At 40.4% G+C, this 24,844-nt stretch overlaps 1 protein-coding gene across 1 annotated transcript in view; it reads left to right on the top strand.

Annotated features, from left to right (window-relative positions):
- The window catches only part of LOC139749710 (glutamate receptor ionotropic, kainate 3-like), a 190,658-nt gene that overhangs the window by 118,312 nt on the left and 47,502 nt on the right, over positions 1-24,844 (top strand). The window contains exons 7-8 of the mRNA XM_071663864.1: positions 7,149-7,363; positions 9,009-9,226. Coding sequence (XP_071519965.1) covers positions 7,149-7,363; positions 9,009-9,226 — 433 coding nt within the window. The remainder of the gene's footprint in view (positions 1-7,148; positions 7,364-9,008; positions 9,227-24,844) is intronic.

Raw genomic sequence — 24,844 nt, 5'->3', positions numbered from 1 at the left:
TGATACAAGCTGAAGGTGACTCTCCAATCGCAGTACAAACACAAGCAGGCGGAGTCTGATTACACTTACTCTGCATAAACAGATGTTTGATACAGCTGTGATTTGTTGTATGGGTATTGGTGGACATCTGATGCCAGGATGATCCATAGGCAACAGTTTTGAAGCTTAACACTGAAGGGATGGCAGTAGTCAGTAACTTCAGGACATGTTTGTTTTTATATTGATGATTTAAATGAGTACGATTCACTGGACAGAAAGGAGTACGGTAGAAAACGGAAACACAAGTTAAAGTTGGGGGTCTTTATTCTTGAAATGTGTTTCAACTTTACGGTCTTCCACAGAGGAAGATCATAAGGTCGAAAACTTGTGTCAAGAATATTGATCCCTACTCTTAACTGAACGGAGTCCACTCTCCTCTACATCTTGAAACAGAGTCTGTTTACTTCGATGTCTTGGAACAGATGCCGTCTCCCTTCTTATCTGGCAGCAAAGTCGATTTTCCTTGTGCTTCCTTTGTTATAAAACTCACTTGACATGAATTCCCAAGACAAACAGATATTCTCCTTCATATATGTCATGATGTACATGTTTAATCTACAGCTGTTGTATAGATCAATTACGTATGAGAGGATCTCTTTCCTTTTGCTTTTGACAGGATCCTATCGCCAAGAAACTGTATAATACACGTTCAGATCAACTAAGGAAAAGATGATTCTTTTTCGTTTTTCTATAACACTTGTTAAGCCAGAGGCTGTATAAGAGACGCTTTATCGAGAAAGGAAAGTAATCATTTTCCTCTGATTTCCATTAGACTTGTTAAGCCACAATCTGTATAATAATCATTTAAATCAACAGCACTAAAGAGATGATAGAATCTACGAAATCAGTTATACATTTACTCAACAAAGGCAGCTAATCTATTTCGGAACAGATCATCCACCCTCAGTGTACCCCTTCAAGTTTCCATCTATTTCCACCCACTTTTCTTTTTATTCAGCTCTGTGTTATAACACAAGATATTATCACTTATATAACACAGGAGGTTGTTACTAATTTAACACAAGATATTCTTACTTATTGCGATAGATACGCCATGCAATAGGACCCCGAGACCAGACGACCCAGAAATGTGAGATCACAAAGGCTCTCCAGGCCAGTGACGTCAGATAACCTTACTTCAGGTGAATCAAGTTCACTTCATAGTCTGGCATCCTGAAGTCTCTCTAGTTCAGTGAGATGCGAGACAAATTTGCTTCAGAAAAGTAGATATCATATTTCTTTTCTTTTCTGTTAGCAGTCACGAACCTTGTATCTATTATCATCTGTTGTTTGTGATATATATATTTTCATTATTATTATTACACTTTGTCGCTATCTCCCGCGTTAGCGAGGTAGCGCAAGGAAACAGACAAAAGAATGGCCCAATCCACCAACATACACATGTATATACATGCACGTCCACACACGCACATATACATACCTATACATTTTAACGTAGACATATATATACATACACAGACATATACATATACACACATGTACATAATTCATACTTGCTGCCTTTATTCATTCCCGTCGCCACCCCGCCACACATGAAATGACAACCCTCTCCCCCCGCATGCGCGTGAGGTAGCTCTAGGAAAAGACAACAGAAGCCACATTCGTTCACACTCAGTCTCGAGCTGTCATGTATAATGCACCGAAACCACAGTTCCCGTTCCACATTCATGCCCTGGTTCAATCAATTGACAGCACGTCGAGCCCCGGTATACCACATCGCTCCAATTCACTCTATTCCTTGCACGCCTTTTACCCTCCTGGTTCAGGCCCCGATCGCTCAAAATCTTTTTCACTCCATCTTTCCACCTCCAATTTGTTCTCCCACTTCTCGTTCCCTCCACCACTGACACATATATCCTCTTTGTCAATCTTTCCCCTCTCATTCTCTCCATGTGACCAAACCATTTCAAAACACTATTCTGCTCTCTCAACAACACTCATTTTATTACCACACATCCCTCTTACCCTTTCATTACTTACTCGATCAAACCACCTAACAGATGTGTGGTAATAAAAAGAGTGTGGTTGAGAGAGCAGAAGAGGATGTATTGAAATGGTTTGATCACATGGGGAGAATGAGTGAGGAAAGATTGACAAAGAAGATATATGTGTCAGAGGTGGAGGGAACGAGGAGAAGTGGGAGACCAAATTGGAGGTGGGAAGATGAAGTGAAAAAGATTTTGAGCGATCGGGGCCTGAACATGCAGGAGGGTGAAAGGCGTGCAAGGAATAGAGTGAACTGGAATTATATGGTATACCGGGGTCGAAGTGCTGTCAATAAATTGAACCAGGGCATGTGAGCGTCTGGGGTAAACCATGGAAAGTTTTGTGGGTCCTGGATGTGGAAAGGGAGCTGTGGTGTCGGTGCATTATACCTGACAGCTAGAGACTGAATGTGAACGAATGTGGCCTTTGTTGTCTTTTCCTAGCTCTCTCTCGCGCGCATGCGGGAGGAGAGGGTTGTCATTTCATGTGTGACGTGGTGGCGACGGGAATGATTAAAGGCAGCAAGTATGAATTATGTACATGTGTATGTATGTATATGTCTGTGTATGTATATATATATATGTATACGTTAGAAATATATAGGTATGTATATGTGCGCGTGTGGACGTGTATGTATATACATGTGTACGTATGTGGGTGGGTTGGGCTATTCCTTCATCTGTTTCTTTGCGCTATCTCGCTAACGCGGGAGACAGCGACAAAGTATGATGAATAAATAAATAAATAAATAAATAAATAAATAAATAAATATATATATATATATATATATATATATATATATATATATATATATATATATATATATATTTTTTTTTTTTTTTTCAAACTATTCGCCATTTCCCGCGTTAGCGAGGTAGCGTTAAGAGCAGAGAACTGGGCCTTTGAGGGAATATCCTCACCTGGCCCCCTTCTCTGTTCCTTCTTTTGGAAAATTAATGAAAAAAAAATAATGAGAGGGGAGGATTTCCAGCCCCCCCGCTCCCTCCCCTTTTAGTCGCATTCTACGACACGCAGGGAATACGTGGGAAGTATTCTTTCTCCCCTATCCCCAGGGATAATATATATATATATATATATATATATATATATATATATATATATATATATATTATTCTTATTATTTTTATTTTGCTTTGTCGCTGTCTCCCGCGTTTGCGAGGTAGCGCAAGGAAACAGACGAAAGAAATGGCCCAACCCACCCCCATACACATGTATATACATACACGTCCACACACGCAAATATACATACCCATACATCTCAATGTACACATATATATACACACACAGACACATACATATCTACACATGCACACAATTCACACCGTCTGCCTTTATTCATTCCCATCGCCACCTTGCCACACACAGAATAACATCCCCCTCCTCCCTCATGTGTGCGAGGTAGCGCTAAGAAAAGACAACAAAGGCCCCATTCGTTCACACTCAGTCTCTAGCTGTCACGCAATAATGCCCGAAACCACAGCTCCCTTTCCACATCTAGGCCCACAAAACTTTCCATGGTTTACTCGAGACGCTTCACATGCCCTGGTTCAATCCACTGACAGCACGTCGATCCCGGTATACCACATCGTTCCAATTCATTCCATTCCTTTGCACGCCTTTCACCCTACTGCATGTTCAGGCCCCCGATCACTCAAAATCTTTTTCACTCCATCTTTCCACCTCCACTTTGGTCTCCTACTTCTCGTTCCCTCCACCTCTGACACATATATCCTCTTTGTCAATCTTTCCTCACTCATTCTCTCCATGTGACCTAACCATTTCAAAACACCTTCTTCTGCTGTCTCAATCATACTCTTTTTATTACCACACATCTCTCTTACCCTTTCATTACTTACTCGATCAAACCATGTCACACCACATATTGTCCTCAAACACCTCACTTCCAGCACATCCACCCTCCTCCGCACAACTCTATCTATAGCCCACGCCTCGCAACCACATAACATTGTTGGAACCGCTATACCTTCAAATATACCCATCTTTGCTTTTCAAGATAACGTTCTCGAATTCCACACATTTTTCAACGCTCCCAGAACTTTCGCCCCCTCCCCCACCCTATGATTCACTTCCGCTTCCATGCTTCCATGGCTCCATCCGCTGCCGAATCTACTCCCAGAGATCTAAAACACTTCACTTCCAGTTTTTATCCTTTCAAACTTACCTCCCAATTGACTTTTCCCTCAACCCTACTGTACTTAATAACCTTGCTCTTATTCACATTTACTCTCAGCTTTCTTCTTACACACACTTTACCAAACTCAGTCACCAGCTTATGCAGTTTCTCACCCGAATCAGCCACCAGTGCTGTATCATCAGTGAACAACAACTGACTCATTCCCGAGCTCTCTCATCCACAACAGACTGCATACTTGCCCCTCTTTCCAAGACTTTTGCATTTACCTCCCTAACAACCCCATCCATAAACAAATTAAACAACCATGGAGACATCACGCACCCCTGTCGCAAGCTAACATTCACTGAGAACCAATCACTTTCCTCTCTTCATACGTACGTACACATGCCTTAAATCCTCGTTAAAAACTTTTCACTGCTTCTAACAACTTGCCTCCCACACCATATATTCTTAATACCTTCCACAGAGCAACTTTATCAACTCTATCATATGCCTTCTCCAGATCCCTAAAAGCGTCGTACAAATCCATTTGCTTTTCTAGTATTTCTCACATACATCCTTCAAAGCAAACACCTGATCCACACATCTTCTACCACTTCTGAAACCACACTGCTCTTCCTCAATTTGATGCTTTGTACATGCCTTCACCCTCTCAATCAATACCCTCCCATATATATATATATATATATATATATATATATATATATATATATATATATATATATATATATATATATATATATATATATATATATATTCATATATATATATATATATATATATATATATATATATATATATATATATATATATATATATATATATATATATATATATATATATATATATATACATATATATATATATATATATATATATATATATATATATATATATATATATATATATATATATATGATCCACTTCCGCTTCCATGGTTCCATCCGCTGCCAGATCCACTCCCAGATATCTAAAACACTTCACTTCCTCCAGTTTTTCTCCATTCAAACTCACCTCCCAATTGACCTGACCCTCAACCCTACTGTACCTAATAACCTTACTCTTATTCACATTTAGGGTGGGGGAGGGGGCGAAAATTCTGGGAGCCTTGAAGAATGTGTGGAAGTCGAGAACATTATCTCGGAAAGCAAATATGGGTATGTTTGAAGGAATAGTGGTTCCAACAATGTTGTATGGTTGCGAGGCGTGGGCTATGGATAGAGTTGTGCGCAGGAGGATGGATGTGCTGGAAATGAGATGTTTGAGGACAATGTGTGGTGTGAGGTGGTTTGATCGAGTAAGTAACGTAAGGGTAAGAGAGATGTGTGGAAATAAAAAGAGCGTGGTTGAGAGAGCAGAAGAGGGTGTTTTGAAATGATTTGGGCACATGGAGAGAATGAGTGAGGAAAGATTGACCAAGAGGATATATGTGTCGGAGGTGGAGGGAACGAGGAGAAGAGGGAGACCAAATTGGAGGTGGAAAGATGGAGTGAAAAAGATTTTGTGTGATCGGGGCCTGAACATGCAGGAGGGTGAAAGAAGGGCAAGGAATAGAGTGAATTGGAGCGATGTGGTATACCGGGGTTGACGTGCTGTCAGTGGATTGAATCAAGGCATGTGAAGCGTCTGGGGTAAACCATGGAAAGCTGTGTAGGTATGTATATTTGCGTGTTTGGACGTATGTATATATATGCGTATGGAGGTGGGTTGGGCCATTTCTTTCGTCTGCTTCCTTGCGCTACCTCGCAAACGCGGGAGACAGCGACAAAGAAAAAAAAAAAAAAAAAAAGACAATATATATATATATATATATATATATATATATATATATATATATTTATATATATATATATATATATATATATATATATATATATATATATATATATATATATATATATATATATATATATATATATATATATATATATATATATATATATATTCTTTTTTTTTTTTTTTTTTGCTCCCACACCGTATATTCTTAATACCTTCCACAGAGCATCTCTATCAACTCTATCATATGCCTTCTCCAGATCCATAAATGCTACATACAAATCCATTTGCTTTTCTAAGTATTTCTCACATACATTCTTCAAAGCAAACACCTGATCCACACACCCTCTACCACTTCTGAAACCACACTGCTCTTCCCCAATCTGATGCTCTGTACATGCCTTCACCCTCTCAATCAATATCCTCCCATATAATTTACCAGGAATACTCAACAAACTTATACCTCTGTAATTTGAGCACTCACTCTTATCCCCTTTGCCTTTGTACAATGGCACTATGCACGCATTCCGCCAATCCTCAGGCACCTCACCGTGAGTCATACATACATTAAATAACCTTACCAACCAGTCAACAATACAGTCACCCCCTTTTTTAATAAAGTCCACTGCAATACCATCCAAACCTGCTGCCTTGCCGGCTTTCATCTTCCGCAAAGCTTTAACTACCTCTTCTCTGTTTACGAAATATATATATATATATATATATATATATATATATATATATATATATATATATATATATATATATATATATATATATATATATATATATATATATATATATATAAAGTGATCTTGGATTTTACACAGAGAGCTCATTATCATTGAAGGATAAGGGAAATGCTGTTTTAGTTTCATTTCTCACACTTCTTGATCAACGGTAAATGTGTTCCATATTCATGAAATGTATGGGGCTAAGAATGGAACTCAGGACCCTTTGAATGGGTAGAGTCCTGAATTCTGGACAGTGGATCCTTTTGCTCTTGGGAGCCCGAAACCATCTTGTTTCTCGCACCGAGACTTCTCATTCCTTATATTGTGTGAATGTTGTCTGCTACCAGAGCCTGTCATAGATCTCTTCAGCTGTGGAACCTTCTTCTAGTTACCTCACACATGAAACCCCCTTCCAGCTACCAGATGGTGGCACGAAGACCTGGCCTGATGGAGGAGACATGGACCAGCTTTACCAGCGAGCTTCTGCCGGACGCCTGGCTGGGAACCCTAGCTTTCGTGGTGTTGGCGCCTCCATGCCTAACCATCTGCGCCTACTTCTCACCCCTGGAGACGCAGAAAGTCACCTTAAAAGACGCTTATATACTTGCTATCGGCGCATTTGCCATTCAAGGTGAGTAACGAAGCCTCATATGGCCCTTCGAGGTTTTATTTATTCATGTTTATTCATCATATATAAGATTTACACCCACTTTGTGATGATGAGCCGAATCAAGCCATGTTTTCTGCATTTCCTTTCGTCCTTTCTACCTCCTGTCACTTTTTCTATTCCTCGTCATGACCTGCGGGTAGCAGCTCTCTCATTCAAGTGACAACCAACCTCGTTAATGTCGTCCAGGGAGGTTAATGATGTCATAAGACTTCTGAGACGTTTATCTGGTAAGCTGGTATCAAGGCTGTATAATGCTTGTGCTACGGGTCAGCTGCCTTCCTCATGGACCAACAGTCGTATTGTACCGATACCAAAACACAGTCTTCCTTCTTGGTACCTCACATCTGAAACTCCTTTCCATCTTCTTCACACCTGAAACTCCCTTCCAGGTACCTCACCTCTGAAACTCTCAGTTACCTCACACCTGAAACTCTAATTACTACCTCACACCTTGAACTCTTACAGTTACCTCACACCTGAAACTCTGACAGTTACCTCACACCTGAAACTCTGACAGTTACCTCACACCTGAAACTCTTACAGTTACCTCACACCTGAAACTCTAACAGTTACCGTACACCTGAAACTCTAACAGTTACCTCACACCTGAAACTCTTACAGTTACCTCACACCTGAAACTCTAACAGTTACCTCACACCTGAAACTCTTACAATCACCTCACACCTAAAACTCTAACAGTTACCTCACACCTGAAACTCTTATAATTACCCCACACCTGAAACTCTTACAATTACCTCACACCTGTAGCTCCCTTCCAGCTACCTCACGACTGAAACTCCTTTCCAGCTATTCCACACCTGAATCTCCCTTTCACCTACCTCACACCTAAATCTCCCTTCCACCTATCTCACACCTGGAAGCATAGCTGCATAAACTTACAAGATTCCATATCTGATTTTAACCCTTGATGAATGATGTTGCTGAAATCTCATATGAGATGGCATGACATGTCTGAGCATCATATAAATTGACCAATTCCTCGTCTGTGACGCAGGGTCTAACGTTTCAAACCCAGGGATTATGTTCTGATCATCCACTTTCACTATGATAGCCGCAACGAGGGGATCGATTCCATGTCCTGGAACACTGATTGCATGTCATGGAAGATATGATTGTCATGTCTGCTGTGTCTATAATTCATTAACTCATTATTACGAGGATCATATAAAACGTACTATAAACGCATACTTAGATAACTAACTTGTTTTCTGTCTCACTATCTAGCTTAATTATGAACATTAAGTCGACGACATACATATCGTATACTGTATTCCCACTTGAATATGGAAGCATGTTTTCCTTTCCTCTTCAGTCACGGACAGTGGACGGATCTCATGATGAGACAGGCCTGCATGAGTGTAAATACTCGTATCTCTTTATAAGAAATATTTCTAGTCATCCAGATTTTTTTTTTGAAATGTCTCATATATTTCTTTCTTGTAACTGTCTAAGTCTCTCTCTCTCTCTCTCTCTCTCTCTCTCTCTCTCTCTCTCTCTCTCTCTCTCTCTCTCTCTCTCTCTCCAGCGTAGGCACTGGCAGGTACTCCCTCGGTCACACCCTAGCTCTTCCTCCCCCGTCTTGCAGGTTCATGGCTAGACGTGCGCAGTGTATCCAGCCGCATAGTCTTCCTGACCATCTTCCTGGCGACGCTGGTGGTGTATGCCCACTACACCAGCGCCCTGGTGTCTCTCCTCACTGTCACCTCCACCAACACCGGGTTCAACAGCCTCCAGGACCTTCTGCTGGATGAGTCCTTCAAGTTCGGCTTCAAGGCTGGTACCTTCCTGGAAGTGGAGTTTAAGGTACTATAGGGACGGTGTTCCAGTGTGTTGTTAATCGATGGTTTGAGGTCATGCCAGAGGTTGTTAGATAATTAAGGTAATATATGAGGGACTGAGAGTAAAATATATGTTTATATAAGTCTAATGGTTGCATTGAGGGGAACAGGGAACTAAAAATAAAGTTATGAATGTATTAGGTAAATATTGTAAGTTCAAGAGTATATATAGTGTATGATGAGTCGCATTTACACGTATGATAACACAAGGTTAAATGATGAATAGGGGTTCTAGGTATGATGATAATGAGTTAAGTGAATAGACACAAAGTAAGATTAAGTAGGAGTCCCATGGATGATAATGATGGCTAATCTTACTTGAGGTGAGTGTGAGTTTTAGTTGAAACTAGAAAAAGGTCATCCTTGAAGTGGAGGCAGTATCTAGAGCCAGACTGTTCAGCAGATCAGCCTGAGACACTCCAGGGGTTGTCTTCTGGGAAGGTGGACATATGAAGCAGCCTGTCCTACAATGTGTATATCAAACTTGAAAGTCAGGATGAACTTACTAGATGTATTGCAATATTAAAACCTGTGGGACGCTGGCTCAGCTCCGTAGCTAGGCAAGGATGGTGTGGTAAGAGAGTCTGGTCTGTCTATAATGCTCGAGACTCCCAGTATGCCAAGTCATCTCACCTGTTTGTTTAATTCTGACGTCTTTACAATAATGACACGTCGATGTAGACAAGGCTGCCCCTCATTGCCACTCGATGATGCATCTGCAGGTGGTTGTTGCATCAAAGCTCAACAAAAATGGCAAAATATGGTATTAATGTATGTCAGGAGTGAGGAAATAAGATTAGCAAGGGCTCAAAGGTTACTGAGAGCAGTGGCGAAAGACAGGTGGAGTTAAAAGGCAAAGTTTGGGCGTAGAGTCACGACACGGTTAAGCACACCTGCACGTCATGCTCGATCACATTACGACCAATGTCGAGATATACGTGGCCTTCCCCAGGTACCACTGACGGGTGGTAGGACAAGCGTACAAGCCACTATCTTGAACAAAATCCTCGATGTTGCTTGGTTCCCATGGCATTGACTTTGGGATCTCCAGAGGTGGGGCATCAGATTTTGAAACATCGGAGGTTGAGAGAGTAACCCAGTTGCCACTGAGTGAGAGAAGGTTCGGGTCAAGGACCGTTTGGGTGTCGAGGAGGAAGGGAGCATATGTGTTACAGGCATTGTAATGCCGCTCGTTATATGTATAAGCTGAAATGGAATTGGTTGATACTGGAAGGCTTCCCCTGGTATAAGTGAGCAACTCTGGCCCTGTGATAGTGGTCAAGAACGGAGGTGTTGTAGGTTAAGAGACGTATGGGTTAGAGATAGAATATGGACGAGGTCACAGTGCCGGTGAGGAAGGCTTCTGATGTGGTTCAAGGGAGGGAGGGGATAAGCCATTATATGTGGTGGCTGGTCCAGCTGCCGGGTCAAGTGTCACATGAACACATACTGTGTTGGTGTCGAGCCTAACAGCAGTCACGAGTAAGCTGAAACGTGAGGTGTTGTTCTTGTTTTGAAGATCATTATTGTTTGATTAAAACCTTAAAAACCTCTGACGCCTTTTGAAATTCGTTCTGAGGTGCTGGAAAAAATGAATATTTTGAAATGAACTACTTGATGGTGCATGAGGAAAACCACCAGCGTAGGACTTCGTCAGCCGTCGTAATGGTTTGCGTCAGGAAAGTCTCAGAATAAATCTGTTATGAGATTTTCTGGGAAATATCTTGAATAACGAAGATGTCAGGAGAAAGTTAGGATAAGGGAGATGTGTTAATCGTCGCGCAAGCAGCATTTCTTTTCATAGGTATTTGGTTTGGCGTATTGGGGTAAGTGTGTGGTGCAGTTGCCCGTACACTGTGGTTGAGATCCTGGCGGCCCAAGCGTCCAGCTGTTGTGTAACGAAGGAAGTGATCTGTCCAGCGACCAGGAAGGTGACCTGGTTTTAGGAGGTGAGGCGCAAAGGTCTCTAGGGCAGAGGTGAAAGCGGTGTTGACAGTAGAGAGCATTTTCATCTTGAGGGTGGATGCCACATTGTGGATGACCGTTACTTTGCTTTAGTGGCAGAGTTCTTCTTGGAGTACAATGACTGATCCCTCTGACTGGATTTTTGAACCCGAAGCATTCCGAATTCTCCATAGAATGATGCGGTTGCGAAGCACAAGGACTGAGTTCACGACGATCTGTCGCCAAAGGTAAAGCACAGTATGGAGTCAGTCCCACCTGACTGGTATACAAGGGAGGAAGGATTCCACTTCCTTGTCTCTAAAGACCGTTCCCCAGGACATTTCAGATACCAAACAATGACTTAATGTTCTCTATTTCGAGTCCTGAGAGCTGGGAAGACGAGATAGCGAGGGCGAATGTCGCCTACCCGTTGGATCGCTGATTACGCATGGCTTGGGAGCAGAGACTGGGTTGTGACCGAGTTAGCTGAACAGATCTTAAATGGGGATTGAATCTGGTGAGGTATGGGCGTCAGTCAGGGAGGTGTAAACTTTGGTACCCGCCTGGAGGCTGCACACTACCTGTGGCACAAGCGTGACTCCAGTACATGGATGCTCCCGCAGGAATGCCAGTGACTGTAGCGCACAACAAGGGTTTAACCCACCGTTTCTACTGCCAAGAGCCACGAAGGAGGAGGTCAGTAAGCGGTGGGCGGGTGGTGTAATGTGGTGGTTAACACGATAACCTGGGCACGGTTAGCCACAAAGACGGGGCTACCACACGGACTGGTGAGGAGGAACCATTTTAAGCTAATATTAGCATTCATAGGAAACATGAGGACTTGCACTTCAAGAATCAGGTCAGAGGCCAGGCCATCGTCGTGTTAAAGGGTTGAACCATCGTGTTCAAGGATCGTACCGTCTTAATCAAAAGGTTGAAGAGCTTATTTATCCATCACTCATTAAAGCAAAACTTACATGAATACATACGTTGGCCAAACTAATACTCATACGTCACTCTGTCTAACTTCGTAAAATATCGTTCATGATCAACAATCCTGTATCTAAGACAACCTTCGTTCCCTAAAAACTTAGATAATTCTAATTTAATGACTTATGCCGACTTCAACCAATAGTTCGAAAGTCATATCCCTTGCCCTAAAAAAATCTTACTATATGATTACTCCTATATGTCCTTCATGTCAGAAGATCAAAACATTTCGGAAGTGTCTTCCATGTCATTTCATTTTTCATATCATATCGTTACTCTCTCCAGGATCTTGCCTCCATGGAACGAAAGACTATTTCTATATCTATTCGTTCTATTTTGGGAGCTACCTCCTTTATCAGTGAACCCTTTCTGATATATATATATATATATATATATATATATATATATATATATATATATATATATATATATATATATATATATATTTTTTTTTTTTTTTTCTTTTTTTTTAACTATTTCCCATTTCCCGCGTTAGCGAGGTAGCGTTAAGAACAGAGGACTGGGCCTTTGGGGGGATATCCTCACCTAGCCCCCTTCTCTGTTCCTTCTTTTGGAAAATTAAAGAAAAAACGAGAGGGGAGGATTTCCAGCCTCCCGCTCCCATATATATATATATATATATATATATATATATATATATATATATATATATATATATATATATATATATATATATATATCTTTCTTTCAAACTATTCGCCATTTCCCGCATTAGCGAGGTAGCGTTAAGAACAGAGGACTGGGCCTTGAGGGAATACCCTCACCTGGCCCAATTCTCTGTTCCTTCTTTTGGAAAAAAAAAAAAAAAAAAAAAATATATATATATATATATATATATATATATATATATATATATATAAATATATGTATAAAAATATATATAAATATATATATATATATATATATATATATATATATATATATATATATATATATATATATATATATATATATATATATATATATATATATGTATGTGAAGCGTCTGGGGTAAACCATGGAAAGCTGTGTAGGTATGTATATTTGCGTGTGTGGACGTGTGTATGTACATGTGTATGGGGGGGGGGGGGGTGGGCCATTTCTTTCGTCTGTTTCCTTGCGCTACCTCGCAAACGCGGGAGACAGCGACAAAGTATAAAAAAAAAAAAAAAAAAAAAAAAAAATATATATATATATATATATATATATATATATATATATATATATATATATATATATATATATATATATATATACATATATATATATATATATATATATATATATATATATATATATATATATATATACATATACACATGCCTTACATCCTCGATAAAAACTTTTCACTGCTTCTAACAACTTGCCATCCACACCATATATTCTTAATACCTTCCACAAAGCATCTCTATTAACTCTATCATATGGCTTCTCCAGATCCATAAACGCTACATAAACATCCATTTGCTTTTCTAAGTATTTCTCACATACATTCTTCAAAGCAAACACCTGATCCACACATCCTCTACCACTTCTGAAACCACACTGTTCTTCCCCAATCTGATGCTCTGTACATGCCTTCACCCTCTCAATCAATACCCTCCCATATGATTTACCAGGAATACTCAACAAACTTATACCTCTGTAATTTGAGAACTCACTCTTATCCCCTTTGCCTTTGTACAATGGCACTATGCACGCATTCCGCCAATCCTCAGGCACCTCAATATGAGTCATACATACATTAAATAACCTTACGAACCAGTCAACAATACAGTCACCCCCATTTTTAATAAATTCCACTGCAATACCATCCAAACCTGCTGCCTTGCCGGCTTTCATCTTCCGCAAACCTTTTACTACGTCTTTTCTGTTTACCAAATCATTTTCCCCAACCCTCTCACTTTGCACACCACCTCGAACAAAACACCCTATATCTGCCACTCTATTATCAAACACATTCAACAAACCTTCAAAATACTCACTCCATCTCCTTCTCACATCACCACTACTTGTTATCACCTCCCCATTAGCGCCCTTATATATATATATATATATATATATATATATATATATATATATGGTGTGGGAGGCAAGTTGTTAGAAGCAGTGAAAAGTTTTTATCGAGGATGTAAGGCATGTGTACGTGTAGGAAGAGAGGAAAGTGATTGGTTCTCAGTGAATGTAGGTTTGCGGCAGGGGTGTGTGATGTCTCCATGGTTGTTTAATTTGTTTATGGATGGGGTTGTTAGGGAGGTAAATGCAAAAGTCTTGGAAAGAGGGGCAAGTATGAAGTCTGTTGGGGATGAGAGAGCTTGGGAAGTGAGTCAGTTGTTGTTCGCTGATGATACAGCGCTGGTGGCGGATTCATGTGAGAAACTGCAGAAGCTGGTGACAGAGTTTGGTAAAGTGTGTGGAAGAAGAAAGTTAAGAGTAAATGTGAATAAGAGCAAGGTTATTAGGTACAGTAGGGTTGAGGGTCAAGTCAATTGGGAGGTGAGTTTGAATGGAGAAAAACTGGAGGAAGTGAAGTGTTTTAGATATCTGGGAGTGGATCTGGCAGCGGATGGAACCATGGAAGCGGAAGTGGATCATAGGGTGGGGGAGGGGGCGAAAATTTTGGGAGCCTTGAAAAATGTGTGGAAGTCGAGAACATTATCTCGGAAAGCAAAAATGGGTATGTTTGAAGGAATAGTGGTTCCAACAATGTTGTATGGTTGCGAGGCGTGGGCTATGGATAGAGTTGTGCGCAGGAGGATGGATGTGCTGGAAATGAGATGTTTGAGGACAATGTGTGGTGTGAGGTGGTTTGATCGAGTAAGTAACGTAAGGGTAAGAGAGATGTGTGGAAATAAAAAGAGCGTGGTTGAGAGAGCAGAAGAGGGTGTTTTGAAGTGGTTTGGGCACATGGAGAGAATGAGTGAGAACGATTGACCAAGAGGATATATGTGTCGGAGGTGGAGGGAACGAGGAGAAGAGGGAGACCAAATTGGAGGTGGAAAGATGGAGTGAAAAGGATTTTGTGTGATCGGGGCCTGAACATGCAGGAGGGTGAAAGGAGGGCAAGGAATAGAGTGAATTGGAGCGATGTGGTATATAGGGGTTGACGTGCTGTCAGTGGATTGAATCAAGGCATGTGAAGCGTCCGGGGTAAACCATGGAAAGCTGTGTAGGTATGTATTTTGCGTGTGTGGACGTGTGTATGTACATGTGTATGGGGGGGGTTTGGGCCATTTCTTTCGTCTGTTTCCTTGCGCTACCTCGCAACCGCGGGAGACAGCGACGAGGTATAAAAGAAAAAAAAAAAAAATATATATATATATATATATATATATATATATATATATATATATATATATATATATATATATATATATGTATATATATATATATATATATATATATATATATATATATATATATATATATATATATATATATATATATATGTATATATATATATATATATATATATATATATATATATATATATATATATATATATATATATATATATTATCACTCTATTATCACTCTATTATCAAACACATTCAACAAACCTTCAAAATACTCACTCCATCTCCTTCTCACATCACCACTACTTGTTATCACCTCCCCATTAGCGCCTATATATATATATATATATATATATATATATATATATATATATATATATATATATATATTATTTTTTTTTCTTTTATTATACTTTGTCGCTGTCTCCCGTGTTTGCGAGGTAGCGCAAGGAAACAGACGAAAGAAATGGCCCAACCCCCCCCCCCCCCCCCATACACATGTATATACATACGTCCACACACGCAAATATACATACCTACAGAGCTTTCAATGTTTTACCCCAGACGCCTCACATGCCTTGATTGAATCCACTGACAGCACGTCAACCCCGGTATACCACATCGCTCCAATTCACTCTATTCCTTGCCCTCCTTTCACCCTCCTGCATGTTCAGGCCCCGATCACACAAAATCTTTTTCACTCCACCTCCAATTTGGTCTCCCTCTTCTCCTCGTTCCCTCCACCTCCGACACATATATCCTCTTGGTCAATCTTTCCTCACTCATTCTCTCCATGTGCCCAAACCACTTCAAAACACCTTCTTCTGCTCTCTCAACCACGCTATTTTTATTTCCACACATCTCTCTTACCCTTACGTTACTCACTCGATCAAACCACCTCACACCACACATTGTCCTCAGACATCTCATTTCCAGCACATCCATCCTCCTGCGCACAACTCTATCCATAGCCCACGCCTCGCAACCATACAACATTGTTGGAACCACTATTCCTTCAAACATACCCATTTTTCCTTTCCGAGATAATGTTCTCGACTTCCACACATTCTTCTAGGCTCCCAGAATTTTCGCCCCCTCCCCCACCCTATGATCCACTTCCGCTTCCATGGTTCCATCCGCTGCCAGATCCACTCCCAGATATCTAAAACACTTCACTTCCTCCAGTTTTTCTCCATTCAAACTTACCTCCCAATTGACTTGACCCTCAACCCTACTGTACCTAATAACCTTGCTCTTATTCACATTTACTCTCAACTTTCTTCTTTCACACACTTTACCAAACTCAGTCACCAGCTTCTGCAGTTTCTCACATGAATCAGCCACCAGCGCTGTATCATCAGCGAACAACAACTGACTCACTTCCCAAGCTCTCTCATCCCCAACAGACTTCATACTTGCCCCTCTTTCCAAAACTCTTGCATTCACCTCCCTAACAACCCCATCCATAAACAAATTAAACAACCATGGAGACATCACACACCCCTGCCGCAAACCTACATTCACTGAGAACCAATCACTTTCTTCTCTTCCTACACGTACACATGCCTTACATCCTCGATAAAAACTTTTCACTGCTTCTAACAACTTGCCTCCCACGCCATATATTCTTAATACCTTCCACAGAGCATCTCTATCAACTCTATCATATGCCTTCTCCAGATCCATAAATGCTACATACAAATCCATTTGCTTTTCTAAGTATTTCTCACATACATTCTTCAAAGCAAACACCTGATCCACAAATCCTCTTACCGCTTCTGAAACCACACTGCTCTTCCCCAATCTGATGCTCTGTACATGCCTTCACCCTCTCAATCAATACCCTCCTATATAATTTACCAGGAATACTCAACAAACTTATACCTCTGTAATTTGAGCACTCACTCTTATCCCCTTTGCCTTTGTACAATGGCACTATGCACGCATTCCGCCAATCCTCAGGCACCTCACCATGAGTCATACATACATTAAATAACCTTACCAACCAGTCAACAATACAGTCACCCCCTTTTTTGATAAATTCCACTGCAATACCATCCAAACCTGCTGCCTTGCCGGCTTTCATCTTCCGCAAAGCTTTTACTACCTCTTCTCTGTTTATCAAATCATTTTCCCTAACCCTCTCACTTTGCACACCACCTCGACCAAAACACCCTATATCTGCCACTCTATCATCAAACACATTCAACAAACCTTCTAAATACTCACTCCATCACCTTCTCACATCACCACTACTTGTTATCACCTCCCCATTTGCGCCCTTCACTGAAGTTCCCATTTGCTCCCTTGTCTTACGCACTTTATTTACCTCCTTCCAGAACATCTTTTTATTTTCCCTAGAATTTAATGATACTCTCTCACCCCAACTCTCATTTGCCCTTTTTTTCACCTCTTGCACCTTTCTCTTGACCTCCTGTCTCTTTCTTTTATACATCTCCCACTCAATTTCATTTTTTCCCTGCAAAAATCGTCGAAATGCCTCTCTCTTCTCTTTCACTAATACTCTTACTTCTTCATCCCACCACTCACTACCCTTTCTAATCAACCCATCTCCCACTCTTCTCATGCCACAAGCATCTTTTGCGCAATCCATCACTGATTCCCTAAATACATCCCATTCCTCCTCCACTCCCCTTACTTCCATTGTTCTCAACTTTTTCCATTCTGTACTCAGTCTCTCCTGGTACTTCCTCACACAAGTCTCCTTCCCAAGCTCACTTACTCTCACCACCCTCTTCACCCCAACATTCACTCTTCTTTTCTGAAAACCCATACAAATCTTCACCTTAGCCTCCACAAGATAATGATCAGACATCCCTCCAGTTGCACCTCTCAGCACATTAACATCCAAATGTCTCTCTTTCGCGCGCCTGTCAATTAACACGTAATCCAATAACGCTATCTGGCCATCTCTCCTACTTACATAAGTATACTTATGTATATCTCGCTTTTTAAACTAGGTATTCCCAATCATCAGTCCTTTTTCAGCACATAAATCTCCAAGCTCTTCACCATTTCCATTTACAACACTGAACACCCCATGTATACCAATTATTCCCTCAACTGCCACATTACTCACCTTTGCATTCAAATCACCCATCACTATAACCAGGTCTCGTGCATCAAAACCACTAACACACTCATTCAGCTGCTCCCAAAACACTTGCCTCTCATGATCTTTCTTCTCATGCCCAGGTGCATATGCACCAATAATCACCCATCTCTATCAATTTTCAGTTTTATCCATATTAATCGAGAATTTACTTTCTTACATTCTATCACATACTCCCACAACTCCTGTTTCAGGAGTACTGCTACTCCTTCCCTTGCTCTTGTCCTCTCACTAACCCCTGACTTTACTACCAAGACATTCCCAAACCACTCTTCCCCTTTACCCTTGAGCTTCTTTTCACTCAGAGCCAAAACATCCAGGTTCCTTTCCTCAAACATAATACCTATCTCTTCTTTTTTCACATCTTGGTTACATCCGCACACATTTAGGCACCCCAATCTGAGCCTTCGAGGAGGATGAGCACTCCCCGCGTGACTCCTTCTTCTGTTTCCCATTTTAGAAAGTTAAAAAAATACAAGGAAGGGAGGATTTTTGGCCCCCCGCTCCCGTCCCCTCTAGTCGCTTTCTACGATACGCGAGGAATGCGTGGGAAGTATTCTTTCACCCCTATCCCCAGGGATAATATATATATATATATATATATATATATATATATATATATATATATATATATATATATATATATATATATATATATATATATATATATACATATATATATATACATATATAAATATATATATATATATATATATATATATATATATATATATATATATATATATATATATATATATATATATATATATATATATATATATATATATATATATATACATATATATATATATATATATATATATATATATATATATATATATATATATATATATATATATATATATATATATATATATATATATATATATATATACACACACACATACACATACATACGCACATATACACACACACACACATGCATATATATATACATATGAAAAGAAGAGTGAATGTTGGGGTGAAGAGGGTGGTGAGAGTAAGTGAGCTTGGGAAGGAGACTTGTGTGAGGAAGTACCAGGAGAGACTGAGTACAGAATGGAAAAAGGTGAGAACAATGGAAGTAAGGGGAGTGGGGGAGGAATGGGATGTATTTAGGGAATCAGTGATGGATTGCGCAAAAGATGCTTGTGGCATGAAAAGAGTGGGAGGTGGGTTGATTAGAAAGGGTAGTGAGTGGTGGGATGAAGAAGTAAGAGTATTAGTAAAAGAGAAGAGAGAGGCATTTGGACGATTTTTGCCGGGAAAAAATGCAATTGAGTGGGAGATGTATAAAAGAAAGAGACAGGAGGTCAAGAGAAAGGTGCAAGAGGTGAAAAAAAGTGCAAATGAGAGTTGGGGTGAGAGAGTATCATTAAATTTTAGGGAGAATAAAAAGATGTTCTGGAAGGAGGTAAATAAAGTGCGTAAGACAAGGGAGCAAATGGGAACTTCAGTGAAGGGCGCAAATGGGGAGGTGATAACAAGTAGTGGTGATGCGAGAAGGAGATGGAGTGAGTATTTTGAAGGTTTGTTGAATGTGTTTGATGATAGAGTGGCAGATATAGGGTGTTTTGGTCGAGGTGGTGTGCAAAGTGAGAGGGTTAGGGAAAATGATTTGGTAAACAGAGAAGAGGTAGTAAAAGCTTTGCGGAAGATGAAAGCCGGCAAGGCAGCAGGTTTGGATGGTATTGCAGTGGAATTTATTAAAAAAGGGGGTGACTGTATTGTTGACTGGTTGGTAAGGTTATTCAATGTATGTATGACTCACGGTGAGGTGCATGAGGATTGACGGAATGCGTGCATAGTGCCATTGTACAAAGGCAAAGGGGATAAGAGTGAGTGCTCAAATTACAGAGGTATAAGTTTGTTGAGTATTCCTGGTAACTTATATGGGAGGGTATTGATTGAGAGGGTGAAGGCATGTACAGAGCATCAGATTGGGGAAGAGCAGTGTGGTTTCAGAAGTGGTAGAGGATGTGTGGATCAGGTGTTTGCTTTGAAGAATGTATGTGAGAAATACTTAGAAAAGCAAATGGATTTGTATGTAGCATTTATGGATCTGGAGAAGGCATATGAAAGAGTTGATAGAGATGCTCTGTGGAGGGTATTAAGAATATATGGTGTGGGAGGCAAGTTGTTAGAAGCAGTGAAAAGTTTTTATCGAGGATGTAAGGCATGTGTACGTGTAGGAAGAGAGGAAAGTGGTTGGTTCTCAGTGAATGTAGGTTTCCGGCAGGGGTGTGTGATGTCTCCATGGTTGTTTAATTTGTTTATGGATGGGGTTGTTAGGGAGGTGAATGCAAGAGTTTTGGAAAGAGGGGCAAGTATGAAGTCTGTTGGGGATGAGAGAGCTTGGGAAGTGAGTCAGTTGTTGTTCGCTGATGATACAGCGCTGGTGGCTGATTCATGTGAGAAACTGCAGAAGCTGGTGACTGAGTTTGGTAAAGTGTGTGAAAGAAGAAAGTTAATAGTAAATGTGAATAAGAGCAAGGTTATTAGGTACAGTAGGGTTGAGGGTCAAGTCAATTGGGAGGTGAGTTTGAATGGAGAAAAACTGGAGGAAGTGAAGTGTTTTAGATATCTGGGAGTGGATCTGGCAGCGGATGGAACCATGGAAGCGGAAGTGGATCATAGGGTGGGGCAGGGGGCGAAAATTCTGGGAGCCTTGAAGAATGTGTGGAAGTCGAGAACATTATCTCGGAAAGCCAAAATGGGTATGTTTGAAGGAATAGTGGTTCCAACAATGTTGTATGGTTACGAGGCGTGGTCTATGGATAGAGTTGTGCGTAGGAGGATGGATGTGCTGGAAATGAGATGTTTGAGGACAATGTGTGGTGTGAGTTGGTTTGATCGAGTAAGTAACGTAAGGGTAAGAGAGATGTGTGGAAATAAAAAGAGCGTGGTTTAGAGAGCAGAAGAGGGTGTTTTGAAATGGTTTGGGCACATGGAGAGAATGAGTAAGGAAAGATAGACCAAGAGGATATATGTGTCGGAGGTGGAGGGAACGAGGAGAAGAGGGAGACCAAATTGGAGGTGGAAAGATGGAGTGAAAAAGATTTTGTGTGATCGGGGCCCGAACATGCAGGAGGGTGAAAGGAGGGCAAGGAATAGAGTGAATTGGAGCGATGTGGTATACCGGGATTGATGTGCTGTCAGTGGATTGAATCAAGGCATGTGAAGCGTCTGGGGTAAACCATGGAAAGCTGTGTAGGTATGTATATTTGTGTGTGTGGACATATGTATATATATGTGTATGGGGGTGGGTTGGGCCATTTCTTTCGTCTGTTTCCTTGCGCTACCTCGCAAACGCGGGAGACAGCGACAAAGCAAAAAAAAAAAAAAAAAAAAAATATATATATATATATATATATATATATATATATATATATATATATATATATATATATATATATATATATTATCCCTGGGGATAGGGGAGAAAGAATACTTCCCACGTATTCCCTGCGTGTCGTAGAAGGCGACTAAAAGGGGAGGGAGCGGGGGGCTGGAAATCCTCCCCTCTCAATTTTTTTTTAATTTTCCAAAAGAAGGAACAGAGAAGGGGGCCTGGTGAGGATATTCCCTCAGTGGCCCAGTTCTCTGTTCTTAACGCTACCTCGCTAACGCGGGAAATGGCGAATAGTTTAAAAAAAAAAAAAAAAATATATATATATATATATATATATATGGGAGCGGGGGGCTGGAAATCCTCCCCTCTCGTTTTTTTTAATTTTCCAAAAGAAGGAACAGAGAAGAGGGAAAGGTGAGGATATTCTCTCAAAGGCCCAGTTCTCTGTTCTTATTGCTACCTCGTTAATGCGGGAAATGTCGAATAGTTTGAAAGATAAAAGAAATATATATATATATATATATATATATATATATATATATATATATATATATATATATATATATATATATATATATATATATATATATATATATATATGTTATCCCTGGGGATAGGGGAGAAAGAATACTTCCCACGTATTCCCTGCGTGTCGTAGAAGTCGACTAAAAGGGGAGGGAGCGGGGGGCTGGAAATCCTCCCCTCTCCCTATTTTTTTTTTTAATTTTCCAAAGGGGGGAACAGAGACGGGGGCCAGTTGAGGATATTCCCTAAAAGGCCCAGTTCTCTGTTCTTAACGCTACCTCGCTAACGCGGGAAATGGCAAATAGTTTGAAAGAAAGAAGAATATATATATATATATATATGTATATATATATATATATATATATATATATATATATATATATATATATATATATATATATATATATATATATATATATATATATCTTTTCTCTCATACTATTCGCCATTTCCCGCGTCAGCGAGGTAGCGTTAAGAACAGAGGACTGGGCCTCTGAGGAAACATCCTCATCCAGCCCCCTTCTCTGTTCCTTCCTTTTGAAAAAAAAAAAAGAGTTGAGGATTTACAGCTCCCCGCTCCCTTCTCTTTTAGTCGACTTCTACGACTCGCAGGGAATACCTGGGAAGTATTCTTTCTCCCCTATCCCCAGGGATAATATATATATATATATATATATATATATATATATATATATATATATATATATATATATATATATATATATATATATCCAAGACTCTTGCATTTACCTCCCTAACAACCCCATCCATAAACAAATTAAACAACCATGGAGACATCACACACCCCTGCCGCAAACCTACATTCACTGAGAACCAATCACTTTCCTCTCTTCCTACACATACACATGCCTTACATCCTCGATAAAAACTTTTCACTGCTTCTAACAACTTTCCTCCCACACCATATATTCTTAATACCTTCCACAGAGCATCTCTATCAACTCCATCATATGCCTTCTCCAGATCCATAAATGCTACATACAAATCCATTTGCTTTTCTAAGTATTTCTCACATACATTCTTCAAAGCAAACACCTGATCCACACATCCTCTACCACTTCTGAAACCACACTGCTCTTCCCCAATCTGATGCTCTGTACATGCCTTCACCCTCTCGATCAATACCCTCCCATATAATTTACCAGGAATACTCAACAAACTTATACCTCTGTAATTTGAGCACTCACTCTTATCCCCTTTGCCTTTGTACAATGGCACTATGCACGCATTCCGCCAATCCTCAGGCACCTCACCATGAGTCATACATACATTAAATAACCTTACCAACCAGTCAACAATACAGTATGAAGTCTGTTGGGGATGAGAGAGCTTGGGAAGTGAGTCAGTTGTTGTTCGCTGATGATACAGCGCTGGTGGCGGATTCATGTGAGAAACTGCAGAAGCTGGTGACGGAGTTTGGTAAAGTGTGTGGAAGAAGAAAGTTAAGAGTAAATGTGAATAAGAGCAAGGTTATTAGGTACAGTAGGGTTGAGGGTCAAGTCAATTGGGAGGTGAGTTTGAATGGAGAAAAACTGGAGGAAGTGAAGTGTTTTAGATATCTGGGAGTGGATCTGTCAGCGGATGGAACCATGGAAGCGGAAGTGGATCATAGGGTGGGGGAGGGGGCAAAAATTTTGGGAGCCTTGAAAAATGTGTGGAAGTCGAGAACATTATCCCTGAAAGCAAAAATGGGTATGTTTGAAGGAATAGTGGTTCCAACAATGTTGTATGGTTGCGAGGCGTGGGCTATGGATAGAGTTGTGCGCAGGAGGATGGATGTGCTGGAAATGAGATGTTTGAGGACAATGTGTGGTGTGAGGTGGTTTGATCGAGTAAGTAACGTAAGGGTAAGAGAGATGTGTGGAAATAAAAAGAGCGTGGTTGAGAGAGCAGAAGAGGGTGTTTTGAAGTGGTTTGGGCACATGGAGAGAATGAGTGAGGAAAGATTGACCAAGAGGATATATGTGTCGGAGGTGGAGGGAACGAGGAGAAGAGGGAGACCAAATTGGAGGTGGAAAGATGGAGTGAAAAGGATTTTGTGTGATCGGTGCCTGAACATGCAGGAGGGTGAAAGGAGGGCAAGGAATAGAGTGAATTGGAGCGATGTGGTATACAGGGGTTGACGTGCTGTCAGTGGATTGAATCAAGGCATGTGAAGCGTCCGGGGTAAACCATGGAAAGCTGTGTAGGTATGTATATTTGCGTGTGTGGACGTATGTATGTACATGTGTATGGGGGGGGTTGGGCCATTTCTTTCGTCTGTTTCCTTGCGCTACCTCGCAAACGCGGGAGACAGCGACGAGGTATAAAAAAAAAAAAATA

This window comes from Panulirus ornatus, chromosome 8, assembly GCF_036320965.1.
Source record: "Panulirus ornatus isolate Po-2019 chromosome 8, ASM3632096v1, whole genome shotgun sequence".
Taxonomy (NCBI): Eukaryota; Metazoa; Arthropoda; class Malacostraca; order Decapoda; family Palinuridae; genus Panulirus; species Panulirus ornatus.
The sequence above is the reverse complement of the archived record's forward strand: the minus strand, read 5'-3'. Positions and strand labels throughout refer to the sequence as shown.